This window comes from Zymoseptoria tritici, chromosome 3 (genome assembly GCF_000219625.1).
Source record: "Zymoseptoria tritici IPO323 chromosome 3, whole genome shotgun sequence".
Classification (NCBI taxonomy): Eukaryota; Fungi; Ascomycota; class Dothideomycetes; order Mycosphaerellales; family Mycosphaerellaceae; genus Zymoseptoria; species Zymoseptoria tritici.
This window is the reverse complement of record NC_018216.1, coordinates 273372-297653: the sequence shown is the minus strand read 5'-3', so window position 1 is coordinate 297653 and position 24282 is coordinate 273372. Positions and strand designations below refer to the sequence as shown.

General features: G+C 55.2%; 6 protein-coding genes across 6 annotated transcripts; 4 read left to right on the top strand and 2 right to left on the bottom strand.

Annotated features, from left to right (window-relative positions):
* Nucleotides 1-333: 333 nt before the first annotated feature.
* MYCGRDRAFT_24237 (uncharacterized protein) lies at nt 334-1458 on the top strand (the record flags this gene model as incomplete). Its single annotated transcript, XM_003854585.1, has 1 exon — nt 334-1458. A coding segment is annotated over one exon (1125 nt), but the record flags the coding sequence as incomplete, so codon positions are not given.
* Nucleotides 1459-2769: 1311 nt separating this feature from the next.
* Nucleotides 2770-5332, top strand: MYCGRDRAFT_91369 (uncharacterized protein; the record flags this gene model as incomplete). Its single annotated transcript, XM_003854586.1, has 4 exons — nt 2770-4300; nt 4387-5148; nt 5265-5268; nt 5329-5332. The coding sequence occupies 4 exons, from the start codon at nt 2770-2772 to the stop codon at nt 5330-5332; spliced, it is 2301 nt and encodes a 766-aa protein (XP_003854634.1).
* Nucleotides 5333-7940: 2608 nt separating this feature from the next.
* MYCGRDRAFT_38212 (uncharacterized protein) lies at nt 7941-8783 on the bottom strand (the record flags this gene model as incomplete). The annotated part of the gene is made up of 1 exon (XM_003853608.1): nt 7941-8783. A coding segment is annotated over one exon (843 nt), but the record flags the coding sequence as incomplete, so codon positions are not given.
* Nucleotides 8784-11253: 2470 nt separating this feature from the next.
* Nucleotides 11254-14047, top strand: MYCGRDRAFT_108425 (uncharacterized protein; the record flags this gene model as incomplete). The annotated part of the gene is made up of 3 exons (XM_003854587.1): nt 11254-11449; nt 11623-13789; nt 13851-14047. 3 exons carry the CDS (start codon nt 11254-11256, stop codon nt 13987-13989), a joined length of 2502 nt encoding a protein of 833 aa, XP_003854635.1.
* A 550-nt stretch (nt 14048-14597) lies between these two features.
* On the top strand, nt 14598-15476 carry MYCGRDRAFT_38624 (uncharacterized protein; the record flags this gene model as incomplete). Its single annotated transcript, XM_003854588.1, has 1 exon — nt 14598-15476. One exon carries the CDS (start codon nt 14598-14600, stop codon nt 15474-15476), a length of 879 nt encoding a protein of 292 aa, XP_003854636.1.
* An 811-nt stretch (nt 15477-16287) lies between these two features.
* On the bottom strand, nt 16288-20034 carry MYCGRDRAFT_108424 (uncharacterized protein; the record flags this gene model as incomplete). Its single annotated transcript, XM_003853607.1, has 1 exon — nt 16288-20034. One exon carries the CDS (start codon nt 20032-20034, stop codon nt 16288-16290), a length of 3747 nt encoding a protein of 1248 aa, XP_003853655.1.
* Between the last annotated feature and the right edge of the window lie 4248 nt (nt 20035-24282).

The following is a 24282-nucleotide window of genomic DNA, read 5'->3' as shown; positions in this document are numbered from 1 at the left end:
AACAACGTCGTCGACAGCTACACTGACATTGCATCCTTTGTTATCGCATCCCCGGACGTACCAGCTCGACTTGCGCATATCGCCGGAAGTGGCTGCTTGCGACAGAAGCGCGACGGGAACATTTCTTGGACGAACACAGACCAACCTCGACTTGACACGAACACGACTATAGACGACATTATGCTGTGAACGATTGACAGAAAGAAGACGACACTCATAACCTCGACGACCTCACCTCGCAAGACAACGATACCCCCGACTACGATCCCTGCATCCTCGAAAAGCCAGCCGCCAACCATGTCTTCCCTGTCCACCATCACCATCGCCAAAACACCTCTGTCCGACATCCTTCCTCCCCTCATCTTCGGCACCGCAGCCTTCAACTACCTCTACAACACCGACCCCTACCTCCTCAACCCCTCCGACCTCGTCGCCCGCGCCCTCTCCTTTGGCATCCGCGCCTTCGACACATCCCCCTACTACGGCCCCTCTGAATCCATCCTCGGCGAGGCGTTATCCACACCCTTCGTCACAGACAACTTCCCCCGTTCCGAATTCTTCCTCATCACGAAATGCGGCCGCGAAGGAGGGAATATCTGGGACTACTCCCCCGCCTGGATTCGAAAGAGCATTAGCAGGAGCTTGGAGAGACTGAAAACACAATACCTCGATCTCGTGTACTGTCATGATGTCGAGTTTGTCAGCGACGCCGAAGTCCTCGGCGCGGTGATAGAGCTGCGACGTATCCGCGATGAAGAAGGCACAATAAAATACATCGGCATCTCCGGCTACCCGCTCTCCGTCCTCTGCCGGCTCGCCCACCTCGTCCTCCGCGAAACCGGCGAACCCCTCGACGCAGTCATGTCCTACGGAAACTTCACCCTTCAAAACCAACTCCTCGCCTCCCATGGCGTGAAAGAACTCAAAGCCGCGGGGGTCGACGTCGTGCCCAACGCTTCACCTCTAGGAATGGGTCTCCTCCGCCGCGAAGGCGTGCCCGTCGGCGCAATGGGGAACTGGCACCCCGCTTCCGACGGTCTCCGCTCTGCCGTCCGTCGGGCCTCCGAGTTTTGCGACCGACATGACGAAAAGCTGGAAGTCGTGGCGATACGGTACGCGCTGGAGAGCTGGCTCACTCTAGGAGCGGAGGTCGGATCGCGGGGTGATCCCGCCTCCGGGGTGGCATGGCAAAGGGAGTCGAATAGTCAAGTCGGCGGACGGAGACTGGGGGTCAGCGTCATGGGTGTGAGCAAAGCGAGTGAGCTGGAAAAAACGATGCAAGTGTGGAGGAGTATTTTGGACGGATTGGAGAATGGCCAGGAAACGGCGAATCTTGCGGGACGCTGGAAGAGGGATCATGAGTGGAGTGTGAATCGGAGGAATGCGGTGCGGATTCTGGCGGATGGGATTCAGGAGCATTTGGATGAGTTTTTGGATTTCACGTGGGAGTCTCCGGGGAAGGGGGATGTGGTGAGGAATCGGAATACCGGGGTGGGGATGGAGGTGGAGATGGTGGAGGGGGAGGAGGAGAAAATGGTGGAAGGATTGAAGCCTACGGCGTGGTTGACGCCTGCTGCTAGTCCGCAGCCGGAAGAGAGGGCGAAGGGAGGAGGAGGGGAGGTGGTGGAGGATGTGGTGTTGCCGGTGAGGTAGAGAGGGAAGAGGTGAATCTGTGATATGAGTGGAGAAGGTTTTGGTATAGATGGAATGGAATTTCAGGGTTAGATCTTTTTGGACATATTGGAACATTTGTTCGGGATGGCACGTTTCTCGCGATTCGTGGGCCATCCCACACCCCCCAAGATCTCCTCCACCTGAGCGGTGTGGTGTGTTGTTTCGTTCTATTCTTGTCTGTATATCAAGGTGTGTTGTGAAACTGCTAAGTTCTCGCTGATACTTACGAACCATCGCTTGCTTGTACAATATACTTGCAATATGAGCTCTACGTCCTTGTGATCTCTCCCCGAGCAAGCCTTTGGGCACCATCAATGTGGAGTTCAATTCGGAGCGTTGTCCTCGTTCTCATTGGACATGCTGCATGATTTTCTTCGGGGGGATTTTCTGGAGAAGGGATGACGAATTGTTGTCTCCACTACTGCAAATCGTCTGTCTCACATCGTTCGGCGGTGTCATGCCAATGGAAACAAGAGGATGAGGATACTCTCTTCATATTATCTGCACATTCACTTGATTTGTCGCTAGTGGTGCTAGTCTTTCTCATTATCCGTGAACGTGCAAGTCGTTTGGTCTTGGGATACCTCGAGATCTCGTTTCCTGTGGTACCTGACGGGAGGCGTGGAGAGCAACCCCTCCAAACCTAACCTCAAAGTGCTTGCAGCTGCCCGATCCGCTCTAACCTGGACCAAGTACCTCACCTTATCTCTTGCCGGGCCTGTCCTGGTTTCGATCCTGTTACACCTGGTCTGCTTGTAACACTCGACCGCCGCCAGAACCTCGTCCATCACACAGACTGGTTTGCTACCACCTCTGCACGTGTGTGCGCGTGCTCCTCCACAGAGACATCACTTCGACTTCGACTTCCCCAGACAAATCCTCCCATCACAACGACAGTCACTCGACACCAGCCGGCCATCCCATTCATACCCACCCACGCGTCCTACCTGGCACCACATCCCTGAGACCGCTCGTCTCGATGCTACCGCAAACAACATATCCCCATCCTTGATCGAGCTCCTCCATTCCCCGCATTTCGACCAATATATCCAACCCTGGTGACGACCCATTCATAATACACCTCCACTCCCCACCATGGGCAACAGCTCCTCCAAAGACGAGAAACGAGCGAATGGCACACGACACGGCAACAATCCCTCCCGCACCACACAAGTAGCCTCCTCCACCCAAGCCACCGCTTCCTCCGACGCTCTCTCCCAACAACTACAAGCACCTCGAGCTTCCAGTCGAAGAGGAAGCCGCCATGACCTCTCCATCTTCAACATCGGCCGCGGAGGAGGAGGAGGCGAGCGCATCATTGAAATCACCCCAGAACGACCTCGAGAAACGAAACAAGAGCGAGAAGCGCGGAAAGTGGAAAAGGAGCGGCAGGCGAGGGTGAAGGAGCGGGAAAGGAGTATGCGGGAAGAACACGTCGATGGGGGTTATCTCGTCACGGTGGGGACGTATACCGGACCGGAGGACTTCAACAAAGCGGTCGTGAGGCAGTTGATGATTGAGAGACGGCTGGCTCCGTTTTGGAAGGGACTCGAAGATCATAATGAGGCGTGGACGGAGGCGCAGTTGTTTGCTGCCGCGAGGGGACTGCCGATTCCTGCGCCGGACGAGGTTCCGGCTGAGATGGCGAGGACGACATCACAGGCGACGGAGATGGCGCGGACGACATCTCAGGCTTCTTCGACCGTTCCGCCTGGGACGGACGCCAATGTCAATTCGTTGACTGTTCCGATCACGTCTAGGTCGCAGTCGTATCAGTCCGACCATTCGGCGAATCTGTCCGCGTCACATCCTGCTTTCTCGAATACCCTATCGAGTCCTTCATCACCCAGCAGTGCGCCGACTAGCACGTTCCGCGGACGTGCGAAAACTCTCGCTTCTCTCGCCAGCGGCAACAAGTCTCAATCTCCCGATCTCACACCGCAAGAAGTCCGTCTCCCCACGGATCCATACGTCAACGGTCAGCAATTGGAAGTCTACCTCTACAAAGACGCCGCAGAATGTCCCATCTGCTTCCTCTACTACCCTCCCTACCTCAACCGAACGCGATGCTGCGACCAAGCCATCTGCTCGGAATGTTTCGTCCAAATCAAACGACCAGATCCACATCCTCCTGAACATGAACAACCCGGCCAGCCTCGAGCTCCCGAGGAAGAAGCCGACTTGCTCGTCTCAGAAGTCGCCGCATGTCCCTTTTGCGTCACTCCTGAATTTGGAGTCACTTACGAACCACCACCTTTCCGCCGGGGGCTAGCATACGCCGGTAGCAACTCCCTCCGCAACGCCGCCACCTCCGCCATGTCCTCATCTACATCTCTTCACTCCGGTAGTCCAGCTGTCACACGCAGACGAGCGACGTCAATATCGGCCACATCCTCGAATGTCATCACCACGGATCGAGTACGACCGGACTGGGCGAAGAAATTGGCGGACGCGCGAGCGAATGCGTTGAGGAGGAGTGCAGCCGCGACGGCGTTGCATAATGCGGCGTATGTGCTTGGGAACGTCGGGGAAGGAGGGAGAGGTAACGGACTAATCGGACGGCGAAGAAGAGGGATATTCACAGACAGTCCAGGGGGGCAGAGCGGGAGCGTGACGCCTCGGGAAGGTGAGTCGACTTCGGTTTGAGCAGCACTTCTTCCTCATTGGCTATGACCGCGAACAACAATGCTAATGTGATGATGAATGATCTAGGCGACACCACCCCAGACCTCACGGGAACCCGAACCTCTTCCCGCCGTATGGGCCCGCCGCAACGGGTGGAGGATTTGGAGGAGATGATGATGATGGAGGCGATTCGACAGTCTTTGGCGGCGGAGGAGGAGAGGAAGAAGAAGGAGGAGAAGGAAGTGGCGAAGGAGGAGAAGAGGAAGAGGAAGGAGGGGAAGAAGATGGAGAAGGAGAAGAGGAAGAGAGGGGGGAGTGGGGCGAGTGGGAGTGGGAGTGCGACAGGAGTGGCGGATGGAAAGGGCAAGGGACCGAGGTTGGAGATCCCGGAGGGAGAGAGATCGATGGCGAGGGAAGGGGGAGGAGGAGGATCGGGTGCTTCTTCGCTGTCCTCGACGACGACTTCATCTCTCCTGGAAAGTTCTCCTCCGAGGACGATGACTGCCACCGCGGCGGGACCGGCTGGCCAGAGCGTTGAGGACTCGCAACGACATCTGGAGAGTTCGAGGGCGGGACTGACGATGCCGAATGCGACGCCGCTGACGAATCAGAATCCGCCGATGACGATACCCCAGCACTCGAGGCAGCTTTCGTCATTATCATATATGAGTAACGTTGGGTCGACGAATTCTACTGGGGCGGGAGAGGAGGGTGGAGGAGGGGGTGGAGGCGTGGAGGCGTTGAGGAACGGAGTTGTACAGCCGCCACTTCCTTCAGAAAGTGGTATTGAGGGAAGGAGTGGGATTGCAGGAAAGGGAAAGGAGAGGGTTGAGGAAGTGGAGAGGTTGGGTGGGGGAGGGTGAGGATTAGGGGTTGTATAGAATGGTGAAGGGTAGAAGGGAAAGGAGGCGATGATGACTACAGACAGACAGAACGACACATGATCACTTACTACTTACCACTAGTACAGTACGTATACCAACTCATTGGAGATGAGAAATGCTGATGATGATGAAGATGATGATGAAGATGAGTAAGGAGGGGAGGGGGGATAAGAAATTCAGAGATTTGATCGAAACCCCCTTTTTTGTTTTTTTCCAACCCCTGACGGAATTTTTTCGCTGCGGTTTCTGTCCGGTGCTTTCTTTCCTTCCTGTGGAGATTTTGTCTTCCTCTTTTTCTGCGGATGGGTAGATGGGGAAAGAATGAGACGGCGAGGCGAAGGGGTCGTTAAGAGAGAGGAGTTCCACGCTGAGTTGCTTTGCATAACTTGTCTGTGGTCTTGTGGATTTGATCGAGTCGTTTGTGCCTGACCGTCGAGAGGACGGCTTTTCTTCTTCCTCTTCTTCTTCTTTTTTTTTTCTTTTTTTTACGGGCCTTTGGTCGAGGTCGAGGTGAGGGGAGGAGGAGGGGGTACGGTACGGTCCTGCCCTATCTGCGCGATCCCCACTCTGCTGCCACCGGGGACGGACGGACGGCCGGCCTTGATCTCCTCCAGAACGGGCGTCAAATGCATGGCTCGAACGGGCATCCCATGCATAACCTTCATGTTCGACGTTGACGCCCCTACGGACTGTGGACGGACGGACTATATAGATGGCACGCCAACATCCTCGATCGACGCTTCTTTGCAGGCGAGTGGGGATGGATGGATCTTCCCGAGGAAAGAGGGTTATGTTAGTTTTGGAGGGTGGGGAATGGGATGGGATGGGAGGTTAAGTTTTTGTGGTTTGCGCTTGATTGGGAGGGAGTCTGTGCAGGACTAATGTACGTCGTGGACGAGTTTCGACGAGCGAGAGACGACCCGTTCGTTCGTTCGCAACGCTTGACTTCGGATCGCGGATTCTTCTTGGTTTGGTTGGTTGGTTGACGGCTTTTCTTTCTCTCTTGCTGGAGTGCCGGGCACGCTGAGGGTGGGTGGGTGGGTGGGTGGATGGGATAGGTGCGGATAGATGGATCGGGGACTGGACTGGACTGGAGAAGTCGCTGGGCGAGAGACGAAGGTTTCCTGCCTTCCACTTACCGTCGCCATCGGGAAGGGCTATGGTGTGTATTCGTCGATGGGTTGGTGGGGGTGAAGGACTTGCTGGCTGTCGGCAGTGCAGGACCGTTTTTCCAGGCAAGAAGACCAACTTTTGGACTGCATACGGGACTTCGGTGGCCGGCTTGTGAAGAGCTCCCGCGCCGCGTCGGTTTCAGCTCGAGGGGGGCATCGAGGGGGCTGTGGGTGAGAACGCTACTCCTGTATACATCCTGTGGACTGCGTAAAGGACATTCCTACTCGGAAGGCCGTCCACAGCACAAAGGCCTGCAACCATGGGCTTTTTCGAATCGTGACTTGGGAGTCTCTCCACCCAGGCAAGTTGGGAGTTGTGCATCGAATACGCCGTATGAGATGTCCGTTTCCGCTTCTGCGGGGGATGGTTGCAAGCTGTACACCGGATCTGCAGACAGAATTCTGCATACGGAGATCAGCGCTGGCTTCCGGAGGCCATGTCGATACCTGGATCGGGCAGGTGTCGACAGCTTCTCGATCTCATGTTGGCTCGGGCAGCGTTCAAGAGGCGGGCACCAGTTCATGCTTGGAGCACAGGACCTGTATCCTCTGTACAGATATGTTGCTGGAGGTGGGAACCTCGATCGAAGCGCTCTTCGGGCAATGAAATCGACGGTTCATCGGTGGGAACATTTGGTCCGAGAACGCTTCACGTGGCGGACGGAGTATCATGCCCGTCCCGTGACGATGATACCGGACGCTCCACAACCACTCTTTTATCTGGACAGAACGTCGATACCTGCAGGCTGCCGATCCAGACAACGGCTTTGTTTTCTGGAGGAGCGCTGACTTATTCTCATATGCACGGGACAGTAGTCCTGTCAGGGGATCAGAGAAAGCAGTCGAAGATTCCGAGGCCCATGATCCCATCGTACTCGTGCTGTAAGCACCGGCACTGCTGTTCCAGTCTGTCGATATTGGCAGTTGGAATTTAAATTCGCAACGGCCCAGGTCCCGGGTGGAAGATCTGGCCATATTTTCCTTGCGGTGAGACTTGTCTGGCTCCAATCTGTTCCACTCCGCTCCTGTCTCGTCTGTACCGGACCACGACTACGCCTCTAGCACAAAGGGCTTTCCTGCTCTGAGTATAGTGCAAAGAAAACACCTTAGCCAAGGTGTCCACCGGCAGGTCGCGGGCAACAAAGGCGATACCACCGGCAACGTTCCCAAGCTGCGCTGGCAGTGAATAACATCGAGCACGACTCCACCTGGAGAAAAGACGAAATCCAATGTACAGACAATTGTCTCCCGGAGATTGGTTGCTGCGCTCGAACCAGCTGTCACCACGGGACGTGTGTGGTCGATCCTGGCTGCTGCTAGGGAGCATGAATCGTGAAACTCCTGGGTGGAAAGAGATGGACGACATTCGATGTTGCCGGCAAGGATTGGAAGAATCGGAGGAGGCCCGGTACGTGCGAGCGGCGGTGAGCGAGGGCGAAACAGAGGAAGGAGCTTGACGGATGGGAGGAACGGCGATGGCGCGTCGGTGCAAGATCGAGTCAAGTCTGCTTTGTCCATCCATATCTTGGGTATAAATCTCAACGCCGGAAAACGCTCGTCAGATATCGTCGATCAATCCTCATCTCTACACCTGATTCTCATAAACCTGTCCCGCCCTCGACAAACTCGTCCCATTTGCCGCCACCAACGGCCCACTGGTCGGACTGGAGTTACCCGCCGTAAACCACGCATACCTCTCCACGAAACTCCAATACGGCTGGTTCTCAAACGCATCAATCACGACCCTCAAGAAATTCTCCACCTGAGCGTCCGTGCCGCCCGTGATGCCGAACTCGGTGATCCACACCGGCATCCTTTGTCCTCCGACGACGCTCCAGCTGTAAGCAACGTGGTTGAAAAAGGAGTCAAAGTCCGTTGGGCCGCCGTACCAGTGCACAGCGAGGAAGTCGACGGTGCATCCAATGCAGCCTCCTTTGCCGGGCGTCTGGTCAAGGAATTTGACCTGCCAGTCATTTCCCATGTTGAGGCCCTGGGCGTTCGTGACGGCAGGTGATCCAAGGCGGAATCCCTGCGCTTTGAGCGGTTGAATATACTGCTTCCACGAGGTCACGGCGTCGGCGATGGACATTCCCGAACCGCCCGAGTGGGCAATATCCGGCTCGTTGAAGGCGAGAATTGTTTTCCATCCTCTTGCGGCCGCGGCTTGAACGTTGCTGTTCCAGACGTTTTGCAAATCGCGGTCGTTGGACCACAGCATGGGGATAAATTCGAGGTAGGGGTTGAATGGCACGCTGCAAAGAGATGCGTGGTTGAAGTTGTCGCAGGGTGCGGAGAACCAGTTGTATGCCCAGGAGGTGCGGGATCTGCCGACGGGATTGAGCGTGCAGGAGATGGCGGAGAAGAGGTTGGTGAATTTTGGGTCGTTGAAGGAGAGACCGCGTTTGCCGGAAGAGGCGGTCGGGACGGGTTTACAGGTTATGGAGGTGGAGGATGTTGTGGAGCGTGTCGTTGAGCGGGTGGTTGATGTGGTGGTGGAAAGAGTCGTAGATCTTGTGGTATATGATAGCGTAAAGGAGGTGGTAGATCTCGTAGTAGATGATAGCGTGTATGAAGTAGTGGATCTCGTAGTAGACGATGGTGTGGACGATGAAGCCGCAGATCGTGTAGTGGAAACTGTGGATGTGGCTGAGGAGCCTCCCGTTGTAGAAACTCCCGCAGTCGTCGAGCTACTTGCTGGCCGGCTCGAGCTCGTGCTGGACGAGAGCACGGTAGGAGTGCTCGACAACGCACTGGTGGAAACGCCGCTCGAAGTGCTGCTCGACGACCCGCTGGAAGTACCGCTCGACGATCCACTCGTCGAAGTGAGAATAGGCCCAGCGGTGGCAGGATCCAAAGGATCGGTGAGCAGAGATTTGCTGCTGGTGGTGGTCGAAGATCGAACACTGGCGCTGTCTGCACTCGCTCCAGCCGAAGTGGTGGATGACATTGCCCGCGAATTTGTGCTGCTGGTCACTGGCCTGCTGCTGCTTATAGTAACCGCAACCGTGGTGCTCGCCCGAGATGTGGTGTTAGAAACTCTTGTGGTCGTGCTACTTGCCGGACGGCTGGATGTCGTTGACGCCCGCGAGGTCGTGCTGCTCGTTGGCCTGACGGAGGAGGTTGTGGTAATCGGCCGCGGCGTTGTCGTACTCGGCCGTGGCGTTGTCGTGATCGGTCGCGTTGTTGTGGTGATCGGCCGCGTCGTTGACGTTACCAGCCGAGTCGTCGTCGTCGTTCGCCGAGTAGTAGTCGTCGTTGGGCGCGCACAACCCTTGTCGTAGAACGTGTAAGGTGCTGCTGCGTTGCGCACGACTTGGTTCACCGCGTAGTCATTGTAGAGTCGACATCTTGTCTGGCCGAAGCTGTAGCTTAGACAGTCTGACCGTTGTTGGCACAAGCTGTAGCAATTTGTGATCGTCTGTCCAGTCTGGCTGTAGATGTACCAGCCCTTGTCGTTTCCCAAAACACCGCATGTAGGTGCCTGGCGTTCTTCAATGTTCTGGATGGATGGTGCCGCAGAGGTCGCTCCAACCAACGCGAAGGCTGCGAGCACGGACCTGACCTTCATGTTGAGAGACGGGAGAGGTGTAGAGAAGAACGCGACGAGGTCTCAACGAATGCTCACACTGCTTTCGCAGTCACGCAGAAAGACAATGACAGTAAGAACGAACGAACACAAGAACGGAGAGAAAAATCGAGGCTGAACGGGAGAAGGGTGGCTTTCTACTTTACCGTTACCGCTCACCACATGGCGTGAGCTCTTCTTTCCCGCTCGGCAGGCAGAGTCGAAGCCCATCAGCCCACCGTTTGCGCGCACGGCTGTCCGGAGACGCCGATGCGACATACAAAAGAGGTAGAGTGTCTCGCGTAGAAAACATGAGCTAGTCGTAGGTTCATTGGCGCGGGCCTAGACGCTGCTCTAGATCCGAAGCCCCAAGTCCAGATTGGTTGGTTTTGAGCCCCGATGCCGAAATGTGGAAATGATCAACGGGTGTCGAGCCACATCCGAACTTCATGCCCAGTCCTCATGCGCCCTTCGCGTGGCAGCCGCATGTGCAGATTCTCCTGGCGGTGGCCTGATCGCAAGGCCACGCGGCAGTCTTGTCCACATTCTCGGATCTCAGTATGAGCGCACGGAGCTGTCAAGTCCTCGATGATAGCAGATGCTGTTATTTCGCCTGCTTGTGGCAACCCACCCTCAGCGCGGAGCAAGAGGTTGGTTCCAGTCACGCTATTGGCAACCAAAACCTTCTCAAGGAAAATGTCTCATCTGAGCTGGTTATAACAAGTCTCCGACTGTGAGCTCCGATAGAGTGCTGGAGCTCAAATAATTCGCCACTCCGTTCGGAAGGCGGGTTGACTTTGAGACAATATCGGCGCATCTTCATCATCGTATGCTTGGAGAACGTGGACGTCGGACGGATCGCGCCATTGAGCCACAGTCGCTGTCGCTGCGGGTGCACAAGTGAGGGACAGATGCCATTGCCGGAGTGGGATCTGGTAAATCCCGCAGTATTCTTCGTCCGTCGAAATATCACAGCCGCTCGATGTCGCAAGCGAATGGTGCGGAGGAGCAAGGGCATGCGTGTCTGTCTCACCTGCTGTCAAAGAAGGATATCAGGGTCATTGTTTCATGGTCGCTGCCAAACTCCAGATATGCTTGATGTGGTCGAAGAGGTGTTGTTGATGAAGGACTGAGGAGACGCGCGAGTTCGGGTGGAGGGCAGGGATCTGCTAGGGCTGATATCATGTGATGCCAAGATAACAACAAACAAAACTCGCATCCTCCTTTCTGCGCAACCCTAACCCTAAGCTCACCACCATTTCATCGAAAACACCCTCAATATTATCGTTGCCATCGAGTGAAACATCGTAAGAGCTTGGAAGTGACATCGGCAATGGCAAAATTGTCGTCTGCCGCCGTTGGCGATGCTCCGCGCGCGACGGCGCCCACGCGCAGCACGCGCCAGACGCGCAGCCAAAGCGCAGAGCCATCGACAGTGCCCGAAACGAAGGAGAAGAAGGCGGCGGGCAAGACAAATGAAGATGGAGTCGCCGCGAACAAACGTGGAAAGAAGTCGAAAAAGACAAACGGTACGTCAAATGGTTCCGCGTTAGGGTCTCATAACCCTTACAGTCAGCAACCATGCGACGAGACGGCATCAACCAGCTCCACCAACGTGGTGTATGGCCATTGGGCGTCTGAAACAGTCGACGCGCTCCGGCTCATTTCTCATCATGATCCAATTTGCTGACCTTCTGCGCAGAACTCCCGACCGTCGAAGAGGATGCCGCCGTTGAAGACGATGCCGCTGTCGAGAGCGCCGTTGATGAAGGCGGCGTAGAGCGAGAATCTCCACTGCTTGACGATGACGAAACAAGAGCTGAGGAGTTGGAGCAGCGGACACGCCGCGCATCTGGCTTGTCGGGGATCTCTGGGACGACTGCCAAAACATCTTTTTCTCAAGAAGAGGCCGAGCAGTTGGACGCGGATGTCATACTCGATGTCCTCCCGACCCTGGTGGCCGCGTCTGATAACCTCGCTCAATGGTTGGTTCCAAGTGGCCTTGCAACACGGCCAGAAACTTGGAAGGAGATCCGTACGCCTGGAACCCGACACAACAAAGTCTTTAACGTCCGGATGGGTACCATCATAGTGCACAAGCCCAGCCTTGGATCACTGGAGTACATTCAGCCAAAAATTGTGCTGCGAGTTCTTCTCGGAGCGCAGTCATTGGCAGAGGTCGAAGACGCTCCATGGCGTCCAGACAGCATTATCTTCAAGATCAACCTCACACAAATGCTCAGCAACCTGCTGGTGACCTGCAATCCCGGCGATCTGGAAAACACGGCGCTAGAGGTGCTCGAAAGGATTGATGTCGCCTTCCCCGATGCTATCGCAGGCAGTCAATACTCCCGGCACACCTTCGAGTTCTGGCTTAACTTCGCTGCGCAGCTCACCATTGCCCGTCTACGAGCCTCGATCGAAAGTGATCCAAATTTCTTCCCTGATGGCCTCATCAACAGCGTCTTCCACGACCAGGACGACGTCTTCCGCCATGCCCAGTCATTTGGGCTGCCGGCTCTTTCTGGCAAAGACGATGACGAGTTGAGTAATGCATACGTAATGGTTGAAGATCTTCGCGAATCGCTCCTGCGAGCATTCGAGCACAACGAACCCGCGGCTGCGATCATTGCACTGCAAGAGCAATTCAGATGGGAGACCTTTGAGAATCACGCTCTTCGATACTACGTCGCTCGCTCGACCGCACTTGATGAAGACATTACCCTTGTCGGCGGAGTTGATGGGATACTGGAAGACCTGGCTCAGGAGGTCGAACACGTCGCCAATCAGAAGCGCATCGATGAGGCCAAGCAGAAGCTCTCAATATCTGGCACGCCAAAGAAGAGTTTCGCCAGCAAAGGGGCCATGGCCCGAATGAAAGAGCGCATGAGCTTGGCAACACAACAGAATCAAGCTCCAGTTGCGCAGATGACGGCGGATCAGCCCGAGGACAACTTTGTTGCCCAGGACGAGGACGAGGAAGACACCGGAGTACCCTCGCAGCAAGCGGCGGAACCGATCACAGAGCCGAGGACTCAAGTTGCCGCTGGACCTGATGAGGAGCCGCAACAGAAGAAGCCACCACCAACACAACGCTCCAGGGCGACGGCAGCGCTCATGGGGCAGGCCGAAACACTCACTCAACGTGCTGGCACGCAGCGGCCAAAGGCCAGGTTCACTGACCCTCAAGTGGGCGCCAGGCGGATTACCAACATCGACGAAGACGAGCAGGATGGTACTCAGTCAAGTCATCGAGCTCAGCCAAGACCCGCAGCGAGTCAAGATTCCCGTCCCAGCTCTACTGCGCTCGGCAAGCGCAGGCGTGAGGAAGTCGAGGACGATGAGGAAGAAGATGCCGAGTTCCCGGACCCCACACAAGACGAAGGCTTCCAAGTGGATACTCGCGATCCATCCGTAGCTGATCAGCGAAGAAGAGAGCTGGCATTTGGCAATCCGATCCGACAACCACAACGACAGCGAGAAACCGGCGAGTCGTCTGCTGGTGTGTACCGGGATACTCAGAGCCCAGCCAAAAGACAGCGAAAGAACCCTGGATCTGCCATTCCGCCTCCCGAACGAATTCCCGACACGGAAGATGGCGCGCTCACGGCGAGTCAGATGTACCAGCAAGCCAAGCACAAAGCGAAGATCAACCGCATCACTGCGACTCGGAATAAGGAACCGAAAGCACGTGTCCCCTGGTCTGAAGATGAGGAAGGCGCGCTCGGCGACCTCATCGAACAGTACGGGGTGAGTTGGTCGGAGCTGAAGACTCGTGATGCTGCGCGTGGAGAGGAACAGCAGTTGTGGAGACGCAGCGCGGAGGATCTGCGGTTCAAGGCGAGGAACATGAAGCTCACCATGTTGGAGTAAGTTTGCCTGGATCTTCTGAATGTATTGGTGTCAAGAGGCTAACGCTGATCATTGTAGGGCTCACCGTAATACGGAGGCTCTCCCACCTAATTGGGAGCATGTCGTCTTGGACAAGAAAATGATTGACAAGCTGCATAAATTGAACATCGACTATCGGCAGGAGAGGCAGAGGGCTCCTCGCATGATGGACGAGTGAGTGTGGACGGACGCCGAGGATGTAGGTAGTTGGTGTATCTTGGTCCTTGGACTGTTTCCTTTCAAGTCTAGCTGATTGAATGCCTCAGGCACAATCGCATTCCTCAAGTGTCCGATCAAGGTTAGCACGCAACATCGTCGACCCTCTGCTACAAACAGTAAAGAAGACATCGCCCTACACAAGCTACGAAGCATCGAGTCACTTACTCCAAGAGCGGATAGACATTCTGCGACCCGACGAATCATTTTCGGCATGTTCTTGATTAGTGAACGTTCGTTTGAACTTCTCACGATGGACCTAATTACGATCGATGATCTCACTGCGCACCGCACCTTGGAAGCACTACTCTCTTCGATGACGCTTTTCCTGATGTAGATCCCCAAGTACTACGGCTGATGGCAGTTGCTGGACGTCTAAGACGTGCACTCATGAGGCCGATAGCATACACACTCTCGTTGTGGAATGGATTCTCGATAGGGATATACATATATGCGCTGACTGGCCAGTAACCTCACATCCATTCATCGGAAGCACAGAACCACATTCTACGCATTCTCGCACTACCAAACTCGTGCAAGGTAAACAGTACTACCTGGTATACAACAACAATGTCCAACAACCAAGATGCAACCCAGGCGGCCGCGGCGTCCAGCGACAGCAACAACACCTCGTTAGCCGAGCTCAACTTCCAAGACTGCACCGCCCTCGTAACAGGCGGCTCTTCCGGAATCGGACTCGCCATCGCCCAAGAGCTCGTCAACAGAGGCGTCAAGCAACTCGTCATTATCGGCCAGAACGCAGACCGCCTCGCCTCCGCCGCCTCACGCCTCCAATCCTCCTCCTCCAACCTCACCGTCCGCACCATCTCCCTCGACCTCGGCGCGCGCGATTCCCCCGAGAGGATCCAATCGCAAATGCAGGAATGGAACTGGAACGTCGACATTCTGGTCAACAACGCAGGGTTCGCACGGAAGTACGTCTTCGCCGAGGACTTTGAAACGGACTCCTCGCTCGCCACAGTCGACCTCATGGTCCGCGCTCCCGTCGAACTCAGCCTGCGCTTCCTCCCAGGCATGATCGCGCGCCGCAAAGGCGGCGTCTTGAATCTCGGCTCGACAGCAGGTCATCAGCCAGTACCATACACGGCGCTCTACGCCGCCAGCAAAGCCTTCATGCATTCATTCTCGCAGGCCGTGCGCGAAGAGAACCGCGGCAACGGCGTGCGATTCGCGTGCGTGGTGCCGGGCGTGACGGCGACGAATCTCACCGGCGACGGGCACGGCGAGAGACGCGGGCCGATTGATAGAGTGGGCGTCGATCAGCCGGCAGACGTGGCCAAGGTGGCGGTGGATGTGTTGGAGAGGAATGCGGCGGCGGAGATTGTGGGGTGGAATAATCAGCTGTTTCAGAATGCGATCAATTTGCTTCCGGATGAGACGCAGGCGAGGATTATTGCGAAGGCGCGGGGCGCTCCGGGGCAGGAGTGATGAGCGAGTGAGTTGAGTGATGAGTGAAGGAGTGATTGGAGATGTCTATTGTCATTTGTGGCAGTGCCGAACGACCGGCTGTGAACATCGCTTCTTGGTCGTACTTGGCTGAGAGCAAAGTTATATCGGATATCGGGTAAACTCTTTGTACGGGGGAATCGTGACTGGTCGAAGCATCGGGCAGCTCAAGTCGACGAAGAATGGGAAGTCGTTCGTTCATGGTATGGGAGGGAGTTGTAAAGAAAAGAAAGAAAAAAATTAATTGCGTGCAGCAAAATTGGTATCATATCGTGCTGAGAAAAAAGCCGCTCAAAAATCAATGTACATATACACCAAGCAGAGCACCTCAGCCCTCCCCTCCATCCAACTCCTGTTCCCCAAATCGCTGAAAGGTTGTGAGAAAGAAAAAGACATAGGCCCGGTCAGGGATCACGGTCGAAGAAGAAGTGAAATATTCCCAAAGAAAGTTTGAAAGAATGCGCGCCTGTTGTCCCTGTCCGAGACGTTTTCGGCTGTGTTTCGTCATGTTCGTGGTGCATCTTGCTTCTTTCCCTTCCTTCACAGGGAGGCTCCTGTGGACTGCCGCCGGCCATCTCTGCCATGTCTTCCATCTCTTAGCTGCCGTCGCGAGCTTGAGCTCCAGCGGACGCCATTTCAACCATGCACAACCCTCAAATGCAAGAAACAAAAACAAAACAGTAAGAGAATCGTGTTTCCTTGGTATTTCTCCTTTCTTCCTATACTCCCATCTCATCCTGCTCGACCTGGCATGCTCCTCCTCCTCAAACCCTCCTGACCTCCTCGTTCTTTCCTAAAACATCACGCCCTCGGCCCCACTCCCCTCAGGCTTAACATCCCTCCTCTCCGCGCCCACACTCGTCTTCTTCGCACCATCCGCATTCGGCAACCTCACAACGTTCGAAGCCGGAAACATAAACGGCGACCCGCTCCTCGAACTATCCATCGATTCATCCCTCTCCTGCTCCGTCATCTGCGCCATACTGCCTCCCCATCCGATGCCCGGACTGACGTGGTCGATCGGACTCCTCGCGCCCGAACGACCGCCGTTTCCATCTTCGCTATCGTCCGCTCCGCTGCGGGTGCGGCCGAAGAATTTCTTCGTGGTGCCGCGGCGGCGGGGATTGATGGGTGGAATTGGCGGAGCGGAAGCTTGATCTTGAGATGCGCGGACGGGGAGTTCGACGGTGTCGATGTTGGAGGTCGAGGAGATGAGCGTCGGTTCGGAGATGTCAGATTTGGAAATTGTCTTCTTGCGGAGGAGTCCGCCCGAGCGGGAGTTGGTGAGGATGTTGGGGTTGTAGGACGGTTGAGTGCTGTGGGCGGATTGCTGAGTGCTGTGGGCGGATTGTGGAGGTGAGTTGGCGGCGTAGGCGTTGTACGATCCTGGTTGCGAGGTGACGGAAGGTCGGATAGAGGGAAATGATGGGTTCGAGGTGAGAAGCGGTGATGAAGGACCAGAGTTGGTCAGACGCGGATTGTTCTGAGCGTAGTTCTGTTGGTAGGCGAGGGCAGCCTTCGGGTCGAAACTTCTCTGTTGTTGCTGCTGTGCGCTGCTATCGCGGTCGAAGGGATTATGTTCGAACTCAGTTGATGTCATCGCAGGAGAGTGGTTAAGGGATGGTGATCCTGTCGTGCTCAGGGCCAAGCCTTTTGCTCTGCCGCGTTCGAGGTCGTCGCGAATGTTGCCTGCACGGCTTTGCGACCGCCCTCCATTCGTCGTGGCGGATGACAAACTGCGATCGCGGCTGGAGATGGATGGACGGGGCCGGCTGGACGACATTTTGCGCTCGTAGCAAATCTCGCCATCGCTATCAGTCCCGCCCTTCTTGAAAGCCGGATGTTGAGCGGTTGGCATTTGTGGTGGTGACTCGTTCGCAGGACTGTGACCGCTGGCATTGCTCGCTTTTCTGTCCGATGTCCCGAGGTGTCTCGTCGATCTGGAACTGCTCGGCACATTCATCGAGTCTCTGCTAGATTTCGATTTCAATATCCCGAGAGCGCCTCTCAAAGGACCCGCGGAAGGACTAGTGCCACGGGACCCTTCGTTTCGCTCGACCATGCTCTTGATGTTCTCCTGGATAGCGTTCCGACGTGCGGCCAGCTCATTCTCAAAGGCGTCTCTCTCCTGCTGAGTGGCAGTGCTGGCCTCGCGATTATGTTGCTTTCGTAGCTCCTTCTGCCAATCGTCTTGTGATGAAGATACTCCAGAAAGCTCGCGATCGGCGCCTGCACGAGTTTGCGAAGGCTCTCGTGGGGCTCCAGACTCAGTACTTGAATTGCCAACCAGACTGGTTGTGCTCTTCTCGGGAGCAACAAAGCTGCGAGCTTCGTCCAGATCCCACGGGTTCGAAGCACTATACTGAGACTCGCGGACCGATTGCTGCATATCCACCATATTGCTCAAGTGAGGTGGAAATTCAGGTACATCGGGTCGGTCATCGTCACTTTGCTGTCCATCCTCGGGATGGTACACTGACGACTGATTGCTCCTCTGTCGGAGATGGCGCATCATTCCGCCGAGATTCTGCTGCACCCCTGGTATTGTTGGAGAGTCTGGAACTTTGGGCGAGGTCATTGATGGCTTAGTTGGATCGGGTCGCAGGAATGCCGTGGGATCGAATTTCTTCACCTCAGCCTCTTCGTCCTCTTCCGCCAGGCTCGACTTTGATCCTTGGTTCCTCAAAGCTGGATGTTCCGAAACTGGCCGCAGTGCTGTGGGTTGCCATCTGCCCGCTCCAGGTCCGTATCCATAATCTAACGAGTTGAACGACTGTGCAATCTTGCTTGACTCCTCCTCATCCTCATCTTCGCTGGCACTGATGTTGCCGAAAAATGTTTTGTGCGTATCTGGTAATGGAGCCTTTGGTGGTGCTGGTGGCCCACCTGTCGAGGCCATCTGACTGGCAGCATTCTGGAAAACGTTGTATGCTTTGCTCGGCTCTTTCTGTTGTGCCGGAGAGTCGACTCGTGACAGCGATTGCGGTTCGGGAGATGTGGACGCGGGTGTTGGGTTCTGCTCGGCGCGGTCGATTTGTCGCTGTGCTGCGGATTCAGCCATCTGGGCCGCCTTGCTCTTGATCACAGCGCTCGAGTTCGACCGCTGAAGCTGTTGTTGTCGTTCGAGGTATTGCCTCTCATCGAATGCGTGTGCTGGCTTGTTGAAGGCGCCCATAGCAGTGGCTTTACCTCTGTCCGCTGGCTCCAACGCTTGCGATAGCGCATCGACTTCCTCATCCAGTGGAGATTGTGGTCCGCTGGCAGGAGCAGGACTCATCTTTCCACGTCTTGTGGAACCCAATGTGTTCAATCTCGGTATGCCAGGCGATGTGCGACCTGCAGGTAATGGCGCTTGCAGAGCGTAGACCGGGTGAGGCGCTCGCTCGTGAAGATTGCCGGCACTTCTAGTGCTGTGCAATACAGGAGACGTTTTCGACCCACTCAAGCTTCGCTGCTGCTGGATTGTGTTTAATCGACTCATGGCCGAACTTTGCTGCTCGTGCATGTGCTGATCCAGTCCTTGATCGTACAGCCTGCGACCTTTGGTGGTCGAACGGTCGGAGGAAGTCGCTATCGGCGGGGAGACCATTGATGCCGGTGCATGCATTGGTGACGGAGCTGCACTGTGAGGACCTTGTGAAGTGACGGACGTCGCAGCCGTTGACGACCGTGCATCGGAACGTGCGGTCGATGAAGTGGTCGACCGCTTCTTGTCGAACCCTGAAAAGGATAGTGAGTGTGAGAAATCTTTTGCGGAGTCGTTCGTGCCAAAAGGGGAATCATCCTGGTCGCCCGTCTCAGACGACTGCAAACCAAAGTCAAACCCCTGGCTGTCATCAGACGGTCGACTTGACTGGGATTCATCGAAATCTCGCTCTCGTGCTCGGTATTGTTGGAATGCTGACTTTCCGACATCGTCATCGTACACCAGCCTTCCCCTGCTGGTAGCTCCGCCCTTTCCAGCAATCTTGTAGATCTTTTGTCGACCGCCGAAGAGGACGTTGCCTTCACCTGGCCGTGATCGGCTCATGACACTGGTGTTTGTGGCTTCTGCCTCGCTCGCGTATCCTCCATCGTCCGAGGCGTAGGACATCTCTCGACTGCGACGAGCAAAGGGCGGTATGATGGGCGAGCCATTGCGTAATGAAGATACCTCGGCGATGTCTGAGAGACCAGTCGAAGCCCACCCAAAGTCGTTCAGTCGTGATCGTCTCTTCGGCTGAAGCACGCTGTCGTCGCTCGCCTTGCCAATTTTCGACTTTGGGTCGTCTTGCTCTCGGAGCATGCTGAAGCGAGCGGATAGGTTCGGCATGAGCAGACTCGTTCGGAAGTCATCGGATGGCAATAGCATAGGCAGTGTGACTGGCGCCGCAGGTGCCTCTGGTTGTGGTTTCTTGCTCTTCTTCCATCGGCTGGTACTCGACTTCTTGAGGCCAGGTGAAAGTGATGAAAGGCTGGTCAGGGAGGCGAGCGCGGCGTCGTTAGAGTATGTGTTGAGCGGCGCGGGCTCGCCATTTCGTTTCTTGAGAAACTTGTTCATGGTGGTGCTGAAGAAGTCAGTACAATGCGTGCAGCTGGCTGAGTGAGAAGCGCGGAGCAGCAAGTGTGTGTATTGCGCAATCCACCTTGACATACCAAAAGAGTGTGATTCGAGACTGTTTTCTCGGACTGGCCGGTCTGCTGACGCCAGATACCGGTGCAACCTCACCGCGCGTCGAATGCTATCGGGCGCAGGAGCGACGGAGCTGAAGCAGGGTGCAAAGTCGGAGGGCACCACAGCGCGCAAGATGTGAACTCCGGAAAATTGCGTCGACTATCCTCGAATGACTACGGCGTGTGTAGCGAACTTCCAAATATCGTTCCGATCATGCAGCATGGCCAGTGGATGCAGGGTTCATGCGTGCGCGGTGTTCGGGGAGCTGGACGGAGCTGGTGAAAGCTGTGTCGTCGATGATTTTCGTGGTCGGGGATGCAATCAGTGTTGTGATGGGATGCACGCGTGTGGCGCAGGTACCCGGCGGAATGGCGATATTCAAACGAGTGTGTTGTGCGCGATTTCAGTCGGGGAATGGGGAATCCGGCGTGGGCCTCCCTCGTGGTCGAAGTTGATGGTCGGAGATGGGAATGGACAATGGCACGGCGGTGTCGATGGTGATGGCGAGGTCGTTTGTTTGTTTGTGTCGGTGGCGAAGAGGAATACGGGAGCGCGTGGATGTTAGGCGTGGGAGGGGGTTGGGTTGTTGGCAAAGATTGGGACGGACGGTGGATTAAGGAACGGGAGCCGCGTCGCGTTAGAACTAGAGGGAAGAATGGAAAAGAGCACCGGGTGAAGCGATGCGATGCGGGCGTGAAATGGGTTGGGTTGGACCGGTCTCCGCTGGGTACAGGTACGGCTCGCAGCGGGCAGGGCAGGGCAAAGGTCAGGAATCAGGAGATGTGATCGAGGCGAGCTCCCCCAGTATGGATTTTCAGCACACTAACGCCCGCCGACCCAAAGCCAGCATTGAATCCTTGCCAATCTTGTCCCATTCGACTACCGACTACTGTTGGCTGAAGATTTCCACAACGGCTGGCAGTTGCTTGTCTACATTGATTGATTGGCACATCGTTGTCGTTGATCGATACAGAAATTGTTGGCCCCGCCCCCTTCTATCGGTCGTTCAAACCACAATCGGACAGTTCGAGCTCCTCCAGACACATCTCCGGTTTCAGTCCCTACTCGAGTTCTCTCTCTCAAACACACACGGATGCCGGCCACGTCCAACCAAGCCCGACATGTCGAAACCGGCTCGGCAGGGGGTTGTCGATGATGCAGGTACGGCCAGGCACAAACTCTGTCGTGTCCAATAAGCTTCGCCTTGCAGCTCCATCGACAGATCCTTCCCCCTTGCCCCGTGTGTGTGTGTGGCTTGCTTCAGATATACGTGTGGAATTGACATTTGCTGCAAGCACGCACGCAGTGAATAATGTCTGCCCATCGTCGAGTTGCAATTGCAAGCGAGCATCTCTTCGACACATGGCCGGAAAGCCCTCATCAACGTGTTCGGGACCTTCATTTGCGGAAGATGCTCCTTTAGCCATTCACGGTCCCAGATTCCGAGCGTCTTCCAAGCAACTTCCTTGACAAGGAGGGCCTCGCAAGCGCCCGCCCGCCCGGTGGTTCTTCCACGTTCCGCCCGGACGAGGATGCAGTGTGCAGGGCGAACGGTCAAATCAGACTTCATCGTTGGTCCCAGAAGAAGACTCCTACCGTTTGCGCTAAACAGCTTGTGCGAGAAGGTTATATTAGCTTGTGTAATGATCAATTTGTGTGAGAGCTCGCCCTCGGCAGAATATCTGATGAGTGGATTGGGAATTGCAAAAAGACCGCATCAATTCATTCATTCGTACAGTCATTGCAGAACAACAGATCGTTTCTGCAATAAGTGCAAGGAAGTCTGTCGTCAAATTGTCTTGTGTACGACACCGCCCACGAGAGATCACCATCCACCGTCCGCCTTGCTTCCCTCCACGAGTCGTGCAAAAAAATCTCCCGAGATCCACTCCACCTCTCCATCCTCCCCATCCACCAACTCCCTAATATAAAGGAGGTCCCGCCCATTCAACAGCGCAGCACCTCCAGTCCGTCCCATCCAGTAGAAACTGAAAGTAGCTATGACGAGCAACAAAACACAGACACCGCCCCGGCCCCTCCTCAAATGTGGTGAACAGGGATGCACCCACCTCCGAGAGTCCGAGTCAAACTACTCTCGTTTCAGGGCATTCTCATGGCAACGAGCTCCATCCCCGAGCTCTGGCAGTTCGAGACCGGTTCTTTAGGGTGCGTATACCTAGAGGCTGTTAATAGGTTATTGAGCAATATCGGTTATTTAATAACAGCCACCTGTTACCATTGCAATAACAGCAATGTAAGTGAACGCTTCTGTTATTAGTGTGGAGCCTCACGGATATCACCGTCTTGGCCACTGCTTACCTTATGTCGTGTTATTCACGCGTTTCGCTCTATTGCTCGTGTATATATCCCTTCGGCTTCTGCTTCTTCTGCTTCTTCTTGCTCTTGCTGGACGGTGCTACTAGCTCTTCATCCTTACTATTATTACTAGCTGCGTTCCTGCGCTTTCTGCTAGACGATAGTAGCTCCTTGGACTTCCCCTTGCCCTTCTTCCGCGGTGTCGGCTGTAGTAGCATTGCAACGGATACACAAGGGCTTGTAGAGCTGTATATATAGAAGAGGTATACGACAACACGCGACGACGTGAACAAGCGCGATAGCTGCTAGCACGGGCCACAATAACAGCAATTAACAGACTATAGAGTTCGTTAATACATAAACCTATAGGACGGCCATATACTAACTTAATATAGTTAGCGAGCAGCGACAGCGAGCTCGTAAACAATAACCGACTTCTTCAACGACATGGCTAGGTGAACGACTCGCAGAATGGTCGGTTATTTGGTCTTGGCGCTCAATAACCTATTAACAGCCTCTAGGTATACGCACCCTTACCGGGTAAGAGTGTGTAGGGGAGTTTGTTGGGAAGACCGTTCGTCGCAGGCGGACGGGGTTGTTCCTGAGAGGAGATAGGGCCGGATGCGTCGCTGGTGGGAAGGGCTTGGTGGAGAGCTGTCCCCGTCGTTTTGTTCTGTTCGATGAGCTGTCACTGCGATGGAGTGCTGCGCATCGCGGTGGTGAATGATGGAGTCTGTAGGTAGAGATGCTTATTAACGACCCTACACTACTGTACGAGATGGTCGGTGATCTGTAGAAATCCACGTACAGAAACTCGGAATCGCGACCCGCACATCCGACCTTTCGCCGTTGAATCTTAGGTACAGGTGCAGCACGACCGCCTTCCCTCCCAAATCTCCTCCAGCATCACACCTTCCTCCACCACTTCTCCATCTTCATCATCACCACCACTCATCCCGTCCATCAAAACCAAACATGTCGTTCCATCGACCTTCCCGCCCCGACCTCTCTCCATCGCATCCACCAAGCCCACTTCGCGTGTCCTAGTCGCGTGCCTCGCGCGTCGAGAGTTTCGACGACACATGCACGCGAAATGCCACATCAAATGCCACATCCGTCGACGGGGCGTGTGATCGTGCATAAGTGCCCCACTGCCGTTGAACGGAATTGAGGCCGGTAGGGAACTTATTAGGATTGATGATGACGGCACGGGTGGGATGAATTGCGGATCACCTATTGGACGTTTTGTGGACGGCGGAGGCGCACTGTTGTTGTCACTGGTGGGTTGACGGGTTGGCTTCATCTCTTCACATGAGCGGAGGGTGATGCGAAGAGAGAAGAGATGCGGAGTCGTCGATCGATGTGATTGTGACTTACATGAAGACGGGTCGTATTGGCAGGGCAGAGAAGATTCTGAATCATGTTCCCTCGCGCGATCGTCATACGCTGTCTGTGTTGCATTGCGAGCGAAACTACCGCTGGACAAGGACTGATGAGCTTTGTTCGATGAAATGAACGTTGTGAAGGGAAAGGTCAAATGACATGCAGCAAAAACAGCGGAACGTTTACACCTTTCCAACCGTTGTGAGTACATTTCCAACGTGTTTGCATTATACATGACCTAATGATGAGCCATCGGTATTATTCTCCCGAATCTCCAACGGGCACTACATCTATACTGCAGTAGGAAATATGCCAGTATGTATTTGCCGGCATACAACATGTTAGTGCCGCAGATGTACTATATTGTTGTGTCTTATCATCTTATGATCATGTCGCGTGACTTCTATATGTGTCCTCTCTTCGACCTCGCTCTCT